Genomic DNA, 14792 nt, shown 5'->3' with positions numbered 1-14792 from the left:
TTGTTTTTTTTTTTGCCTTTCCATCCCTAGGGTCTAGCACAGAATAGGCGCTTAATAAAAATGTGTTCAGTTGAAATGAACCAGAGAAGAGAGGATTTCCAAACATTGGAAACAGCCTGAGCCAAAGTGCCTGAGGTAGGCAAATACAGCTGGCCTGTGGCATGACTGGGGGTCCTCTTCACCAGCATGCTGGCCTTCATCTGGACACCATCTGGCCTGTCCGCATCCTTCCTGTGAAATGGCACCCAACGGGGTCCCCAGCACTCCACATGTGGTCTACTGACCAGACCCAAGTACGGCTGCCCTGGCATTTACGCTTAGGTATGGGGATGGTCAAACTCATGTCTACAACCAAAAAAGTCTTGAAGCAAAGCAAGGTGAAAATAATGGCAAATTTTATTGGCATAAATCACAGGAATTTAAATGGGAAAAGCAAGGTTAGAAGTTCATAGGGAAGAAAAATCAAATCAAACCGTTGACCCAGAGAGGCATCCCCCAGATGTCCCTGACTCCAAAGGGGAGGGACAGGGACAGGTCACTGTAAACAGAGCACTAAGGCCTCGAGGCGGACATACAGACACCCCAAAAACAGAGCTGAGCTGGCCTGGACAGCTCCTGGCTTTTATTCAGCTAACTGAACCAGAAAGCTGTGTGCACTGAGATCCCGACTGACTGCCACGGCCCCTACTAGACCCAGATTGCCTTGGGCCTTGTCTGCAGGCATTCCCAATGACCGGGGGAGGCCCAGGAGTGGGCAGAGCCGGTAGCTCCACCTGGTGACTCAGGGAAGCCACCGTTTCACTGGGACAGGATTCTCCCAAGAACCGGCCTCAGGCACTCGAGAATATTTGATGGCCCAGAGTGAGAGCAAGGCACCTTTGCCACCACCATCAGTTTCAATTGGGTTTCTCTGCCAAGAATTTTCCAAACACTCGTTACTGTCAAGACAAAGCGGGGACGTAGCTGGGGCAGCAGAGGCTGGAGGTCCCGAGCACCTGCTGGCTCCACTACTCTTTCCTTAAGAAGGAATCTCTATTTCTCCATCACTCCATCCCCAGGTTTCCCAAAGAACAGGAAAACATGGTACAAAAGGTGCTTACCACACTTAGAAGGAAGCCCAGAGGCAGAAGGCAGCCCCCTGACCTCTACTGGGCATGCTGGAGCAGGGCCCTGAGGGAACTCAGAAGACACAAGGAGGACCTGGATGTAGGATCTCCGCCCCCAATATGGCTTATTACAGCGGAAATCGGGAAATCCCCATGTGTCCCCCCTGCCCCAGTCTCTCCTCACCGCCTAACACACATTATATGCTGACCTCTCTCATAAAGGCAGGCAAGTGGGCTACGTTAGCTGAGACCCCAGTTGACAGAGTCAAGGAGGAAGGGGGTCTGAATACAGCAGTTTACAAAATGTTCTAGGTGAACTGTGAGGGAGTGAATAAAAAAAGGCAACTCCCAGTTCAACTGGTTTGTGCTAGAAAAAGATACTGGCTGCCTCTCTCACCCAGAAGCCCTCAGTACAAAGAAAACCCTATTGGTTAAGAGTGCTGGGTAGCAAAGCTGCCTGGGTCATTGCCCCCAGGGGGCCCGAGAGCAGGGAAAGGACAGGACCAAAAGGAACATCTTAAAAATCTTTTCAAAATCATTTCATAGAGAATTAAAAGCAACCCAGACAAATAGGAATTCAAACCTCAGTGTAGAAATCTATCAAACATGGGACAGAGTCCGGTCCGGGGGCCATGCCCATGGTGGGCCCACTAGTCCTGGAGCCCAGAGCCTGGGCTCAGCCACCCACAAAGTCAATATAAAATATTATTGCTGGAGAGTCCTTTCTCAGTAGAACCAAGTGAATAAAAGCCACTAGAAAGGAGGCCTCAGGTGGAGGACAGAATGGCCAGGGGCAGCCGGAGGAGAGAGGGACCCTGGGAACTTCCCCGCCCACCTCAGTGTCTCCTAGCCTGCCTTCTCCCCAAGTGGGCTGATGCTGGCATTCACTTGGCAGGAGCTGGCTGCCCTCCAGAGTGTTGAACCAGGGGATGAGGAGGGGGAGGAGGAGGAAGGAGGAGGGGGAGGGGGAGGAAGGGAGGAGAGGGCAAAAGGAGAAACAAGAGGTTAGGAAAGTTCTGCCCCTCAAAAACTCCCTGAATGGGCAGCCCTGGTTCTGGGGATGCCCAGTGACCTGGCTAAGAAATGATTCCAGTGTGGGGTGCCAGGCTCTGCACGGCAAGGAGGAAACCTGCCTGGTTCCCCAGGCCACGAAGGATCTCTCCCCCCATAAAAGAGAGAGAGGCAGGGAGAACAGAGGAAGGGGGAGGGAAGTGGGCCTGGGGAGATGCCTGGGAAGAGGAAACCAGAAACAGGTGTGATTCCCCTGCCAGGTCTGGCCTCAGGAGCAGGCTCCAATGCCAAAGCCCCCTCCCCCTGCCACGTCTCTGGGTCCCCGGGGGCCCCCCCCAGGGGGCTCTAGCAGAAGAGCTTGACAAAGCAGTTCTGACAGTAGGGCTTGTCGTTCTGTTCCTTGAAGGTGCCCTTGTTGAGCTGCTTGAGACAGAAGGCGCAGACAAAATGCTCCGGGTGGAACTTCTTGGCCATGGCGGTGATACAGCGGCCCGTGATGGGCTTCTGGCAGCCGGAGCAGAGCGAGCCGCGACGCTCGTGGTAATGCACCTCACAGTAGGGCTGCCCGTCGTGCTCGAAAAAGCTGCCGTTGATGAAGGGGGTGAAGCATTCCTGAGCAGCACAGGGAAGGATGCAAACAGTCAGGCCCAGGGAGGCCCACACCCTCCCAAGGAGACCTGGGGAGAGGCCAAAGGCCTCCGCAGAGGCATCCAGACGAGGTGACCGAGCCTCAGGAAGACGAAAGTGGAGGCCAGATTGCACCCAGGCCCCCTCCTCCTGCTGCACCACACGGCAGCTCCCCGTGACTTGTATCCCAGCCCTCCAGAGGCTCCCCAGGGCCCAAAGCCCAGGACCAGACAAGTCTCTGGTGTGATATTAGGAAGCCTCGTCTGCTTGCCCTCCCTCTCTCCTGGGGAAAGGACTCGTAACTCTCATAAGCCTCCAGACACTGAAGTCCATGGGCCTCCCTCAGGAGCAGAACTGAAGACCGTGAGACTGAGCAGGAGGCACTGCCAGGGAGGAGAGAGAACATGGCGGGGGAGGGGGCCTTACCCGGCAGACGAAACACTCGGGGTGCCAGAGGGTGTTGAGTGCAGAGATGTAGTTCTCTAGGATGGCCCGGGCACAGCCTCCACACTTAGGGGCAAACATGTCAAAGTAATCTTTTCGACAATATGCCTTCCCATCTTTCTCATGGAACCCTGCATAGGAGAGGAGAGCACAAGACAGGTTCAGAGAAGGTCAGGGCTAGGAGGAGCCTTAGAACCCAGGATGTCAAGGCTGGGAGGGGCCTTAGAACAGGGGATGTCAGAGCTGGGAGGGGCCTTAGAACAGGGGATGTCAGAGCTGGGAGGGGCCTTAGAACGGGGGATGTCAGAGTGGGAGGGACCTTAGAACAGGGGATGTCAGAGTAGGAAGGGCTTTAGAATATGGAGCGTCAGGGCTGGGCGGAAGTTTAGAAATTGTATAGTTTAACTGTCTCATTTATGGACAGAACTGAGGCCTGAAGGGCAGAAAAGTCTTGCCCAAGGCCACAGAGCCAGTGAGAGGCAGGATTCAAACACAGATCTCTGACTTTAAGGCCAGCACTCTTAGCACTCCTCTATGCTCTCTCTCCAACTATGAGAACACAGGATCCTAGATTTAAAGGGGCTTCAGAGACTCAAGCAGGGATCTATCCCCCTACCCCAGTCTCTAATGTGAACGTGATCTTGAAACAAGGTCACTGACCCCCGCCCCAGACACCGCAGACCCCCTCCAAGCCAAGCTTGGTACCTTCTGGTCCAAAGAAAGCTCCACATTGAGCACAGAAGAAGTGCTCGGGGTGCCAAGTTCGGTCCAAGGCCGTCACCACTTTCTAGAGAAGAGAAATGACAGAGGCGAAAGCCGTTGAAGGGGGCTGATTGCATCCTTTGCCCAATTTAGAGAGGCAGAGTCGAGGCCCAGAGAAATGCAGTTACGGACAGCGGTGGGCAAAGGAACCTTCCCCTGGCCCCAGAGAAGTCCCCTGCAGAAGGGGGCACAAGCTAGCCTAGCATTCAGTGTAATCAGTGGAGGCTCCCACCTGAGCTCACTTCTTACCTTTTCCCCCAGACCCCACACTAGTTGGCAAATACATAATATTTATTTATCAATGTGCATGTTCTACTTCCCCAAGGATATAAGCTCCTTGAGGGCAGGGCTATCAGTCTTTTTATCCCCAGAGCCTGGTACACAGTAGGTGGCCAATAAGCGTTTGCTGAATAAATAAATTTGTTCTCATGCTGTCCCCCAGCCCCAGCTGCCTGCGCTGAGCCTCCCTACTCTCCTGCCCAGCCTCCTTTTTCCAGAACCTCCACCTCTACCCTCCAGGTTCCCCCTGACCCATCCCTCCCTTGTTTCCTGAGCCCGTGGACCCAGGGCAGGATGCCACGCCGTGTTCCAGCAAGCATGGAGCAGCTCATCGGGGAAGGACCCAGTCACGGCAGCCAGGTGGACGTCCTAGCCTCCTGTGCCCTGCCTGCCCCCAGGACTCACATCCAAGATGGGCCCGTTACAATAGAAGCATCGAGGAGAGAAGAGATTGTGGTAGTCTTTTTCACAGTAGGGCTGCCCATCGCGTTCAAAGAAGTTCCGGGAGCCGATCTCTTCCTGGCAGTGGGTGCAGACGAAATGCTCCGGGTGCCAGGTCTTCCCCATTGCCGTCACCACCTGGGGGAGGGGGAGGAAATGAGGGCCAGGAGGACTGGGAATAGGAGCCCAGGAACCGCCGGGGAGAAGGGCAGGCAAGGACCGCTTACCCCCCTCCCCTCCACACACTGAGCTCAGGGAAGGAGTGCTCAGTCCTGTCTGTCTCTTCCTGATCCTATTTGGGGGTTTTCTTAGAAAAGACACTGGAGGGTTTTGCCATTTCCTTCTCCAGCTCATTTTACAGATGAGGAAACCGAGGCAAAGTTAAGTGACTTATCCAGGGTCACACAGCTAGCAATTGTTTGAGACTGGATTTGAACTCGGATCTTCCTGACTCTGGGCCTGGCGCTCTATCCCCTGAGCAGCCTCAGTCACCTCTCTCCACCCCATCCCTACCAACCCTGAGTGATCAACCCCAGACTGATGGACAAGCCCCACCCTCCCCCCCACCCCTACTGGGTGTGTCAGCCCTTCTCAGGGGCACACGATGCCTCTGGCCCAGGCTGTCTCTTGTCCCCCCTCCCTCTAAACCTCACCCATTTCCTCCATCACCTGTCCAGCAATGGGCTTCTTGCAGGCCCCACAGACACCTTTGGCGACCGTGGCCACCCCCAATTTGTTCAGGTCTGACTGCAGGCTCCCCAGCATGCTGTCCAGTTGGCTTCCGGGCTTCGGGGGCCCGCCGGGTGGGGAGCTGCTCCCCACCTTCCCCTGGGCCATGAACTGTGGAACAAGAGGAGAGAAGCGGTTGGAGCGGGGCAGACAGCGAGATCGGGATCTCTGGCTGGGACACCTTCGGCCGACTCGGCGGCTTTCACTCAACCTACTCCACAGACGGTAACCGAGGCGAGCAAAAAATGTGGTGACCTTTCAGAGGCCAAACAACCAAACAGGCAGTGATCCAGCCAGGTCTCTTCCTGCCTCCCTCCCACAACTCTTGGGGAAGAGCCTGTCCTGAGGGTACATGAGGGGAAAAGAAGCCTTGAAGCAGGACAGTGTCCTCTGAGCGAAGCATGCTCCTCTTCCCCCACCCACCTCCATCACCGTCTGGACGGTGACGCTCGGCCTTCCCTTCAGAAGTCAGCTCATGGCCCACCCAGTCCACCACTCTGGATCCCACAGGGAGAACAGAAAACTCCCTGATGAGGGAATAAAGCCTTTTCTTGTAGAGAGACAGGTCTAGACATCTCCACACCAGGACAAATGGAAAGGGCCTGATGCTTGTTGACCGAATGAATGACTGCCGCCCATTCAACCCTAGTGTTCAGACCTCCAATGATCCTCTGGCCCATCGTCAACAACAAAGCCAAGAATAAGAGGCTCCCCCAGCGGGTGGGGAGAAGCCTGGAGAGATGAGGCCTGACCCCAAGAGAGCTCCGAGGAGGAGGCAGAGGAAAAGAGAGGCCTCCTGGACAGCAGCCTGGCCCAAAGGGGAAAGGCAGGGCAACTACGGAAGATGCTGCTCTCTTTCTCTTAGCAGGGCCCCCTCGGAGCTAAGAGCCCAGGACCATGCCATGGGGGATGAAAGGGGCGAACCTCTGGAAAGGCCAAGGCTGCAGGGAGCTCACTGTCACGAGTAGATGGGCTGGCTGCCCTCCTGAGTGGGGGAGGGCTGGGGGGTGGATGGGCTGCCATCGGGGCCGGGGGTGGGGCTGCCGAAGTCACCGTCAGCACCTGCGGAGGAGGGTGACAGACCGAGGTCAGCCCTGGGAGATGAAGGGTGGAGCCACCGGACCATGATTGTTTAGTCAGCCCTCAGGACCCCGGGGGGGCAGGCCTGCCTGAACTGGGGGGAAGAGTGGATTCTCATCGGTCTGACAGCCGACAGACACGGTGAGGCGGGCGGCAGCCGGGGTGCGGAGTGGGCAGGAGACAGAGGCCTCACTAGGAACAGGGCCCAGGGCAGCCACATGCCCCTCTTCATCACAGGGGGTGTCCCTGACCCTCGGAGGCCCAGAGGAGGTGTGGGCCAGGGTTGGCGGTGCCCGGGAGGAAGAGGGACCACTCTCAGGAGAGTATCTGAGATACTGGTGAGGAGAAGGAGGAGGAGAGACAGGAACTGAGACGGTTCTTCTCAGGGGAATGGGAGAGTCAGGAGGAAAGACAACCTGGGAAAGGAAGGAAGACAAGTGAGAACGAGAGAAAGGAAAAGACCCCCAGATCTCGGACCCCAAGTCTTGGCAATGCTCCCAGGACCCAGCACCATCTCACGCCAGCCCAGCCAAGATGAGGGCAAAGGGCCAAGCCCCATTCCTGAAGAACCCCAGAGACCACAGCCCTGAGGAGGGTCTGAAATCCTCTTCTGGTTGATGCCATCCAGAGTCTGAGACACCTGGTGGCCACATAGACCCCCAGGTCCTCTTCTCCCCTTGACCCACACAAAACAGTCCTTACTGCACACAGAATCAAGAGCCAGAAGAGATCTGGAAGTGTTCCGAAGGCCCCTCTACTCCTCCATCCCACCCCTCTGGGGCCATGCCGAGGGCCCCCACGCTGATACCTTCTCTATGACCTGTCCCCCGTCCCTCCTCCCTCGAGGCTGCACAGTGATGACAACCCCCTCCGTCAGCCAGGCCTCAGGGTCAGCCCCTGCCTCGTCCACCCCCTCTTCCTCTGGCCTGATGCCCAACCGGCCCTGCAACTCGGCAATGAGCTGGTCCTGAGACGGGGTCCTGTGGAGGACAGCAGGGCTCAGGCGTCGACGCGGGGAGGGTTCCCGCGACATGGGGTGTGCATGGCCTGTCTCCCGGCTCCTCCTGATCACGGAGCGGATCTGAGAGACAGAGGAAGCCGGTCATGGCCACATCCTTCCAACAGTCCTCTGGCTACTGGGCACGCCAAGCAGACACAAGCCTTCTCATTGAGCATTTACTCTGGTCCCCATCAAGCACTACTGAGGAGCAAAATTCCACACAGGAGAAGACGGACATTCAAAGAGAGCAGGACAGTGAGGCCTGTCAGACCTCCACCAGGAGATCTGTGCTCTCCCTCTAATCTTTCTGGGCCTTCATTTTCCCATCTGTAGAACGGGGACAATAACTTGTGCCCAGCCCACCTCACAGGGTGGGCAGACATGAAGGCCTCTGGTGAGGACAAGGCATCCTACAGACACGGAGTGTGTGTATTAGGCGAGGGGGGAAGTGGCCTGCCCTGGCCTGAGCCCAGCAAGTCAAGGCCGTGCGTGCATCGACTACAACAGCAGGGAGTCTCTTGATTCTCAGCCCAGGCCTGTCTTCTTCTGAGGACACAGCTCAGGTCTCTGGCGCTCTGAGCTGAGGGGCCTCACCATGACTGCCATGCACAAGGGCTCCGTCAGGGGCTCATGCTGTTAGTGCAGGAGGGGCAGGGGAACATCCAGTCTCACACCATGCACTGGGGGCCATGCACAGCAGACATAGCCGCCCTCCCCCTCAGATGCCTGCCTGGCCAGAGGTGGAAATCCTCTCCACAGCTGGAGTCTCTGCTGCCAGGGGCAGCTCCGGCTCATCCCTCCTAGACGAGCTTGTTGGGGTTTCTGTGCCCCAGCCTCCCCCTGTGGAGCTCATGGCAGATGCGGCTCTCCTGGGAGCGCTCTCCTGACCCAGCTCCTTTTCGGCCTGGGTGGGGTGGCCACCATCCTGACTCATCAGCCCCTGCACTGCCAAGGTCCTCTGTAGTCTGGGTTCCTTCACAGGGCCCCAGGTGTCTGGGAATACATCTTTTCGGGTCACGGCAACAACAGCTGGTTCGATGGCTCCTTCCATGGCACAAGCAGCTTCATGTGAATCTGGGGCTCCAGGGGGCTCCAAAGCCCACAGCTGTGTCCTTGAAGCATCACCCACCTCCTCTAGACTAGGAGGGCTGGTGGGCACCTTCCAAGATGGGATGGGCTCCTGGGGCCTTGTGTGTGCTTTGGGCAAGAAGGAGACAGAACAAATAGCCTCAGGAGGCCTCTTCTCACTGCTGGGATCAGCTCTGGCCGTGTGTTTCCTTTGAGTCAGGCTCTGGTCCTCTGTTCCAGAGGGACACCCATCCATGAAAGATAACCCAGAGCTGCCAGCATCAGACACCCCCCCAGGCAGGGGATCTGAGGACAGAGCTGGGGAACTCCTTCCTGAGTCCCCATTCTCTTCAATGCACAGGACCCCAGAGGCACTCCCCCAGTCACCAGAGATCTGTCCAGTTCGGGGCATCAAGGAAGCAGAAGATGAGCGGGTGCCGTGTGGTTCTGGAGACGTATGTGAGCTGGCCAACAGCTCTGATCGCGGGGACACGGAGGAGCTGGTCTGGAGGAAAGTCAGGACAAAGGCAGAGAGGAAGTTCAAGACCCCCTCGGCCTGAGCATGGGCTCCAACTTCAGGACCCAGGGTTCCATCTCCCAGAGCATCTGAGGGGACCCCTCAAATCTAAGCAGCTCATAACGGGGAGCTCACTTCCTCTTGGAGAGCCAGGCCCACAGACCACTCGTCACCCACAAGGGTGTCCTCCAAGGTCAGAGAAGAGCCAAAGAGCTCATAAAAGGAAGCACGCTTCAGGGGAGGGGGCGTCTCTTAAATGCCCCAGTGGGGAGTGCGGAAAGCCAAAAGAGGGACAAGAAGGTAAGAGTGGAGTGGGTTCCCCAAGAGGGGGGAACATCCAGATAACACCCCCAACACACACACACACACCCCTCTATAAAGAAACCCACTATGGCCCAGAGTGATGGGGAAACAGGAGTTTTTGGTGACCTACAAACTCCACACTTTGGGGTCCCAGTGGCCATTCCTTGCTGGTCTGGGCCTCCCTGGCCCTAAAGCCTTCTTTATCCAACAAGAGGCCATCATCTTTGCTCTTGCTCCCCACCTTGAGTTTATCTTCTTGGAGGACTCATGCTTTCCCCCTGCCCCAGCCCCACTAGACAGGAGATATCATCTGACACATCACTGTACAGTCCAAACTTTAGCCCCCGATACGGAGAAACTTCTGACCCCAGGTGCCAGAGTTCAAGGTTCCTCCCCTATGATGGACTAGAGAACTCTCCAGAGGCACGTCCTCTGGAGCAGAACAAGATGGCGCCACTTGCCCATAGGGAACTAGGGCAAAGCCTACCTCTGGAGAGTCTAGCTCAAGCCCCTCAACAGAGACCTCAGCCCTTCCTCATCACAAAGGGAAGGCCGGTGGGATGGTTCCCCGCCCCCGCCCCCAGCTCCCTCTCCCTCCCCAAGGCTGCCATCTGACCCAGAAGGCAAGGCCAGGTCAGCAAATTGTTGGAGAAATCAATCACCGTCAATACCCATTTAGGTCCTGGCAGATCTCTCTTCTTCTAAATAAAACATCCCAGCCCATCCCTGGGTTGAGGGGGCGGGGGAAGGGTGTCCTGGAGGCTGGCTGGGGAGGGGCTCGAGCCAGGGCTGGAGACCAGTCTTAGAACAATCTGCTGGTCAGTGCCGGCCCGCCAGCCAAAGGTGTTGGGTTTCCCACAGTCGCGGCTGGTGGGAACAAGAGGCCCAGCTGCCAAACCACGGAGGGAGGGAGGAAAGTACGGTTGTAGGATCAGCCCTGTGGATTCTGGGCAAAGGAGGAGTAATTTATCAGGGGATTGGAAAGCAGAGAGAGGGGAGAGGAGGTGGCAATGGAGGGAGAGGGGGCCAGAAAAGGACCTCAGTCAATGCCATGCACAGGCTCTGGACAGGTGAGAGCTGGCCCCTGGGCTCCAGGCCCTCAGGGTCAATATCCCCCCTCCCTCACCCCATCTGCTGGCATGGACAGAGGCCCTTTGTCTGCTCCAGGTCCACCAACCTAAGCAGCTAGGGAGACAGGAACCACCCTCTACCTGGCCTGGCCCACCCAGCCTGAGCCAGGGCAGCTCCTCTGGCCATAGATTCCCTCTCCCTAGCCTCCGGCCACTGACCACAGAGCAGCAGGCAGGGCTTCCCATGCTCAGATTTGGGCACGGGTCCAAGGTGAGACCGGGAATAAGGACATTGAGGTGATAAGAAGGGGGGCGCAGGGGAAGACGTAGGCCAGAAGAGCACCTTGAAGTCCGAGAGGGAGGCCATCAGCTCGTCCAGCTCCCTGGTGGCTGAGGAAGCTGAGATTCGGGTCTGCTGCTGGCTGGATGTGATGCGCTGAGGGCTGTTCATCTCACCCTGGTTCACAGTGATGGCTGGGCTGTAGGGGAGGGGCACAGGCGTGGTGAGTGATGAACCCCCGGGCCTTTCCAGGGGGCATTTCCAACACTGGGATCAACCACCCCATCCCCAGCCTGGACTCCTCCCAAGGCCAAGGCCTCAATACCCCTAGTCTCCACTTGGGGCTCACTCTCCAAAGGGCCACATGGAGCCAGGCCCCGAAGCCTTTAGGGAAGAAAAGTGAGTCTATGGAATGCCCAGGAATATGTGCTGAGGAGGGAGGGATCTTTGTGACTGCTCTCTGAAGTGTCTCAATTCAACCCAAAAGTATTCACTAAGTACCTACTACGCGCTGCACTAAAAAGAAAAAAACAAAAACCAGTGCCTGCCCTCCTGGCGTTTCCATTCTGATCTCAAAAACCTAAGAACCCTTACTCCAGGGCTTCCTGAGAATCTGGGATCGCTCCCAGGGCACACTGAGACAGCAAAGGATGTCTAGGGGTCATTTATTCAGAATAATAACCGGTGTGCACACAGACCTCTGAGGTTTACAAAGCACTTTACAGAGATTCTCTGAGGAGTGTTATTAGCCTCATTTCACGATAATGAAATCGAGGCCTAGAAATGACTTGTCCCCATGTCAGCGGTGGAATGCGAGCTCAGTCTTGGGCTCCTAACCCCAAGTACAAGACCCTTCCTAACATACTCTGCTGCCCCTGCCCATGACAGAGAGAAAGGAATGAAGGATGGATTCCTGTTCCATCCCTGGCCCTTCTACTTCTGCTGGGATCCAGAGGGAGGAGGAGAGAGAGATTACTTAGGAAGTCCATAGGGAGTGGCCAGGAATGTAACACAAGCCCTCAAACCTAACAAGGAGGCTCAAAGAATGCCCCAGAGAGCATGAGTGGGCCCAGTGCCACCCTCCCTCCCCTCTCCAGGCCTAGCTGGTACTCACACAGGGCTGGGCACGGAGCTCTCCAGCTCATCCAAAAGGCTCTCCACGCTGGGTCTCACATCCTCCAGACCCCGGGCCCCATTCCGCTTGGGCTTCTCTTTCACCGGAGGGGTGACCTTTCCCCCCAAGGGGCTGTTGTTCTCGGGGATGCCATAGTGAGCACTCAGCCCCCCGGGCAGTGGAGGGCTCTGGTTAGTGTCATCTGGGGAGAGAAGAGGAGAAAGGGCAATCCATGTCAACTCGGCCGGCTGTGATGGCCTGGGAGGGGGAGCCTGAGAAACGGGAGGCAGGAAAGCAACCCCACCCTGGGGATATCACCCTCACCTGACAAGAAGCCAGAAGCAGGGCTGTGCTGGACAGCATTCAATTCCAGGAGAAGGCGGTCAAGTTCTGACAGGTTACTGCCCAGTGAGGAGCTCATGATGGTGGGGGACGGCTCAGCTGATTTCTGCTTGTTGGGGAAACTAGGGGGAGGGGGAAAGAAAGGCAGCCCATGAAAATCCTTGAATGGCAGTGGGGAAGGGGAGGCGCACAAGACACAGAGCCTAGGGTTTCTATCCAAAGAAGCACCTCAGGGGTCGGGGGGCCTGAAGCCCACATTCTGGGAGAGTCTGCAGCTTTATCTATGGCTTAATGTCAGGACAACTTCCCAGAGTGAATGGCAGCCTCCTCCAAGGTCCTCAAGAAGAGGGTGGACAACCTCTGCCTGGACCCTTCAGGGTGGGGGGGAAGGGGAGGGGGATGCTGGGCTGGACCAGGCAGCTGCTGAGCTCCGTGCCAGCTCTCTGGAAGGACAAGGCCCCCGTAGGGAGGAAGGCAATCTCTCCCAGCTGGAGGATATGTAGTGAGACGGGCAGGGTTGTGGTAAGACGGGGAGGAAGGAAGTCTGCTTCCTACCCTCAGCTACCCAAAGGGGGAGCAGAAGAGCGGGGTGAAAGCGCCCAACTGTCAGAATGCAACAGGAACATGCGTTAGGAAACAAGTGGCATTGCCACCTGACCTAATGGGGGAGCAGCAGAGAGGGAGAAAGGGGCAGGGAAAGAGGAGGAGATGGAGAGGGGGAAAGAGGGAGGGGGGAAAAAGGGGGAGGGGGAGAGGGGGAGAAAAGGGAGGGGAGGGCAATAATAACCCCCACAAACAGCAGGTCTGTAGCTCCCTAGGCCCTTCCCATTAACAGTCTCGCTGGAAGCTCCCCACAGTTCTGAGACAGTGGGATATGCACAGACTCTGAGCTAGAGAAGGGAACCCAGGGAATCAGAGAATCACCCATTTAGAGCTGGCCTAGATTTTAAAAGCCAACTAGTCCCACCCTCTCACTTTACCGACAAGGAAACCGAGGCAGGCAAAGAGATTAAGTGACTAAAGCATGTAAGGTTAAATGACTGAGGATCCAGATGGACCGCGGAGGCCGACGATTCCAATTCTCCCTTAACCAATGAGGAAACTGAGGCAGAGAGAGGTGAAGCACCTTGAGGCAGCTAGAGGGCGCCATAGTGCACAGAGCACTAGACCTACAGTCAAAAAGATCCAAGTTCAAATCCAGCCTTAGACACACACCAGCTGTGTGATCTCTGCCTCAGTTTCCTCCAGGGCTGTGCTGTGTACATGCCAGCTATTGTTACTATATGATATCACCATTAGAGTTCCTGCAGGCCCCTCCCCCAGCAGCAGGCTGAGAACCCTGCCCCAAGGGGGGCCTGAGGGCAGTACCTGTACACGTGCTCCTCCTCGCTGGCTCCACGGGGGCAGGGGGACCCAAGGCTGTCCCGGGACACAGGGACGCTGGGATTTTTCGCACTGGAGTTGTACACGGGAGACTGGGGCGGAGGCTGCCGAGACAAGACACCGATGAGGTCTGGGCCTGGGCCTGGGCTGTGGAAGGGGTGAGACCGCAGCTCCACCCCAGAAGAGGGGGTGGGGGAGAGTCCAGGGGAGGTCGAGTGGCCCTGAATCATCTGCCAACCCCCCCTCCACCACCACCACGGAGGCTCACACTCATCCTCTCACGGCCGCTGGGGGCTTTCCGCTGCCTGGTGATTAACACTGTCCACACTCCTACTGTGTATGGGGGACGGTACTTGGTTGGGACAACTGGGGCCTTTCCGGACCCTTCTTCCCTCATCCCTTCACCTGGAAGCCTGCTTCTCAGCCCACGTCTTCCCTCTAGGCCCCCAGCTCGGCTCCATAACCGAGCCTGACCCATGGAACCCTCCCTTTAGTGGGCCATGCCTCTCAAAGCTACCCCCACAGCCATGGGGTCTACAGATCCTACCTGCTGGTGGATGTATCGGGTGCCGCTGGGCTGCCACTGGTCCAGGGGGTCGAGAACAGTGCCGTTGAGCGCCTCGCTAGAGGGGGGTGGAGGGACCGGTGGGGGTACTGCTATCTCTTGATACGTGTGGTTCCCCGTCGGGTAGGAATAAGGGGTCTCTTCAGACAGGAACACAGGCCGTTTGGAGATATGGGAGGTGGTGGACTCCAGGTCCGCAAGCAGGGCGTCTGGTGGGGACGGGACAACATGACGGGGATGTGAAACACAAGCAGGCACAGGCCACCCCCAAGGCCTGAGAGCCTCCCCTCACCATTGCCACAGGGGCCAGGCCAGCTTCTGAATTCTCCAAGCTCCTGAGGTGAGGAGACAGGAGAAGGCAGACATACAACCAACCTTCCTGGGGTAAGCCAGGGATAGACCGCAGTCTCCTGCTCACAGCTAATGGCATGCTGGGCTGCAAACCAACTGCCTGCCTCGGTAGTCCTCCCGAGCTCCCCCCAAGCAAACCTGAAAAGGCTTTTCTGGACTCCCGGGACCGCTGGGTACCCAGCTCTGGGTTCCTGGGGCCCCTCCCTGCAAGGAAGCAGAGCCTGGGGCTCTCTGGGAGAACTCTGGGCTTACTGAGAAGGGAGAAGAAATTCCTGACCCAAGCTGGAGGGATGAGTACACTGGATAGAGGAGGAGGAGCT

At 57.1% G+C, this 14792-nt stretch overlaps 1 protein-coding gene across 3 annotated transcripts in view; it reads right to left on the bottom strand.

The window, feature by feature from the left end:
* Positions 1–373: 373 nt before the first annotated feature.
* PXN (paxillin) overlaps positions 374–14792 on the bottom strand; it is a 56794-nt gene continuing 42375 nt past the window's right edge. Inside the window, exons 2-11 of one of the 3 annotated variants that reach the window (XM_036765096.1) lie at positions 14104–14330; positions 13542–13660; positions 12156–12295; positions 11832–12033; positions 10781–10916; positions 5340–5510; positions 4635–4808; positions 3894–3975; positions 3171–3319; positions 374–2729 (exon numbers count right to left, since the gene is read on the bottom strand). In XM_036765096.1, the coding sequence (XP_036620991.1) occupies positions 2463–2729; positions 3171–3319; positions 3894–3975; positions 4635–4808; positions 5340–5510; positions 10781–10916; positions 11832–12033; positions 12156–12295; positions 13542–13660; positions 14104–14330 (1667 nt within the window). In that variant the 3' untranslated portion in view covers positions 374–2462. Of the gene's footprint in view, positions 2730–3170; positions 3320–3893; positions 3976–4634; positions 4809–5339; positions 5511–5882; positions 6896–7287; positions 9053–10780; positions 10917–11831; positions 12034–12155; positions 12296–13541; positions 13661–14103; positions 14331–14792 lie in introns of those variants that run through there. The other 2 variants (XM_036765084.1, XM_036765090.1) reach the window with 2 other exon arrangements.

Source organism: Trichosurus vulpecula, chromosome 1 (assembly GCF_011100635.1).
Source record: "Trichosurus vulpecula isolate mTriVul1 chromosome 1, mTriVul1.pri, whole genome shotgun sequence".
NCBI lineage: Eukaryota > Metazoa > Chordata > Mammalia > Diprotodontia > Phalangeridae > Trichosurus > Trichosurus vulpecula.
The sequence above is the reverse complement of the archived record's forward strand: the minus strand, read 5'-3'. Positions and strand labels throughout refer to the sequence as shown.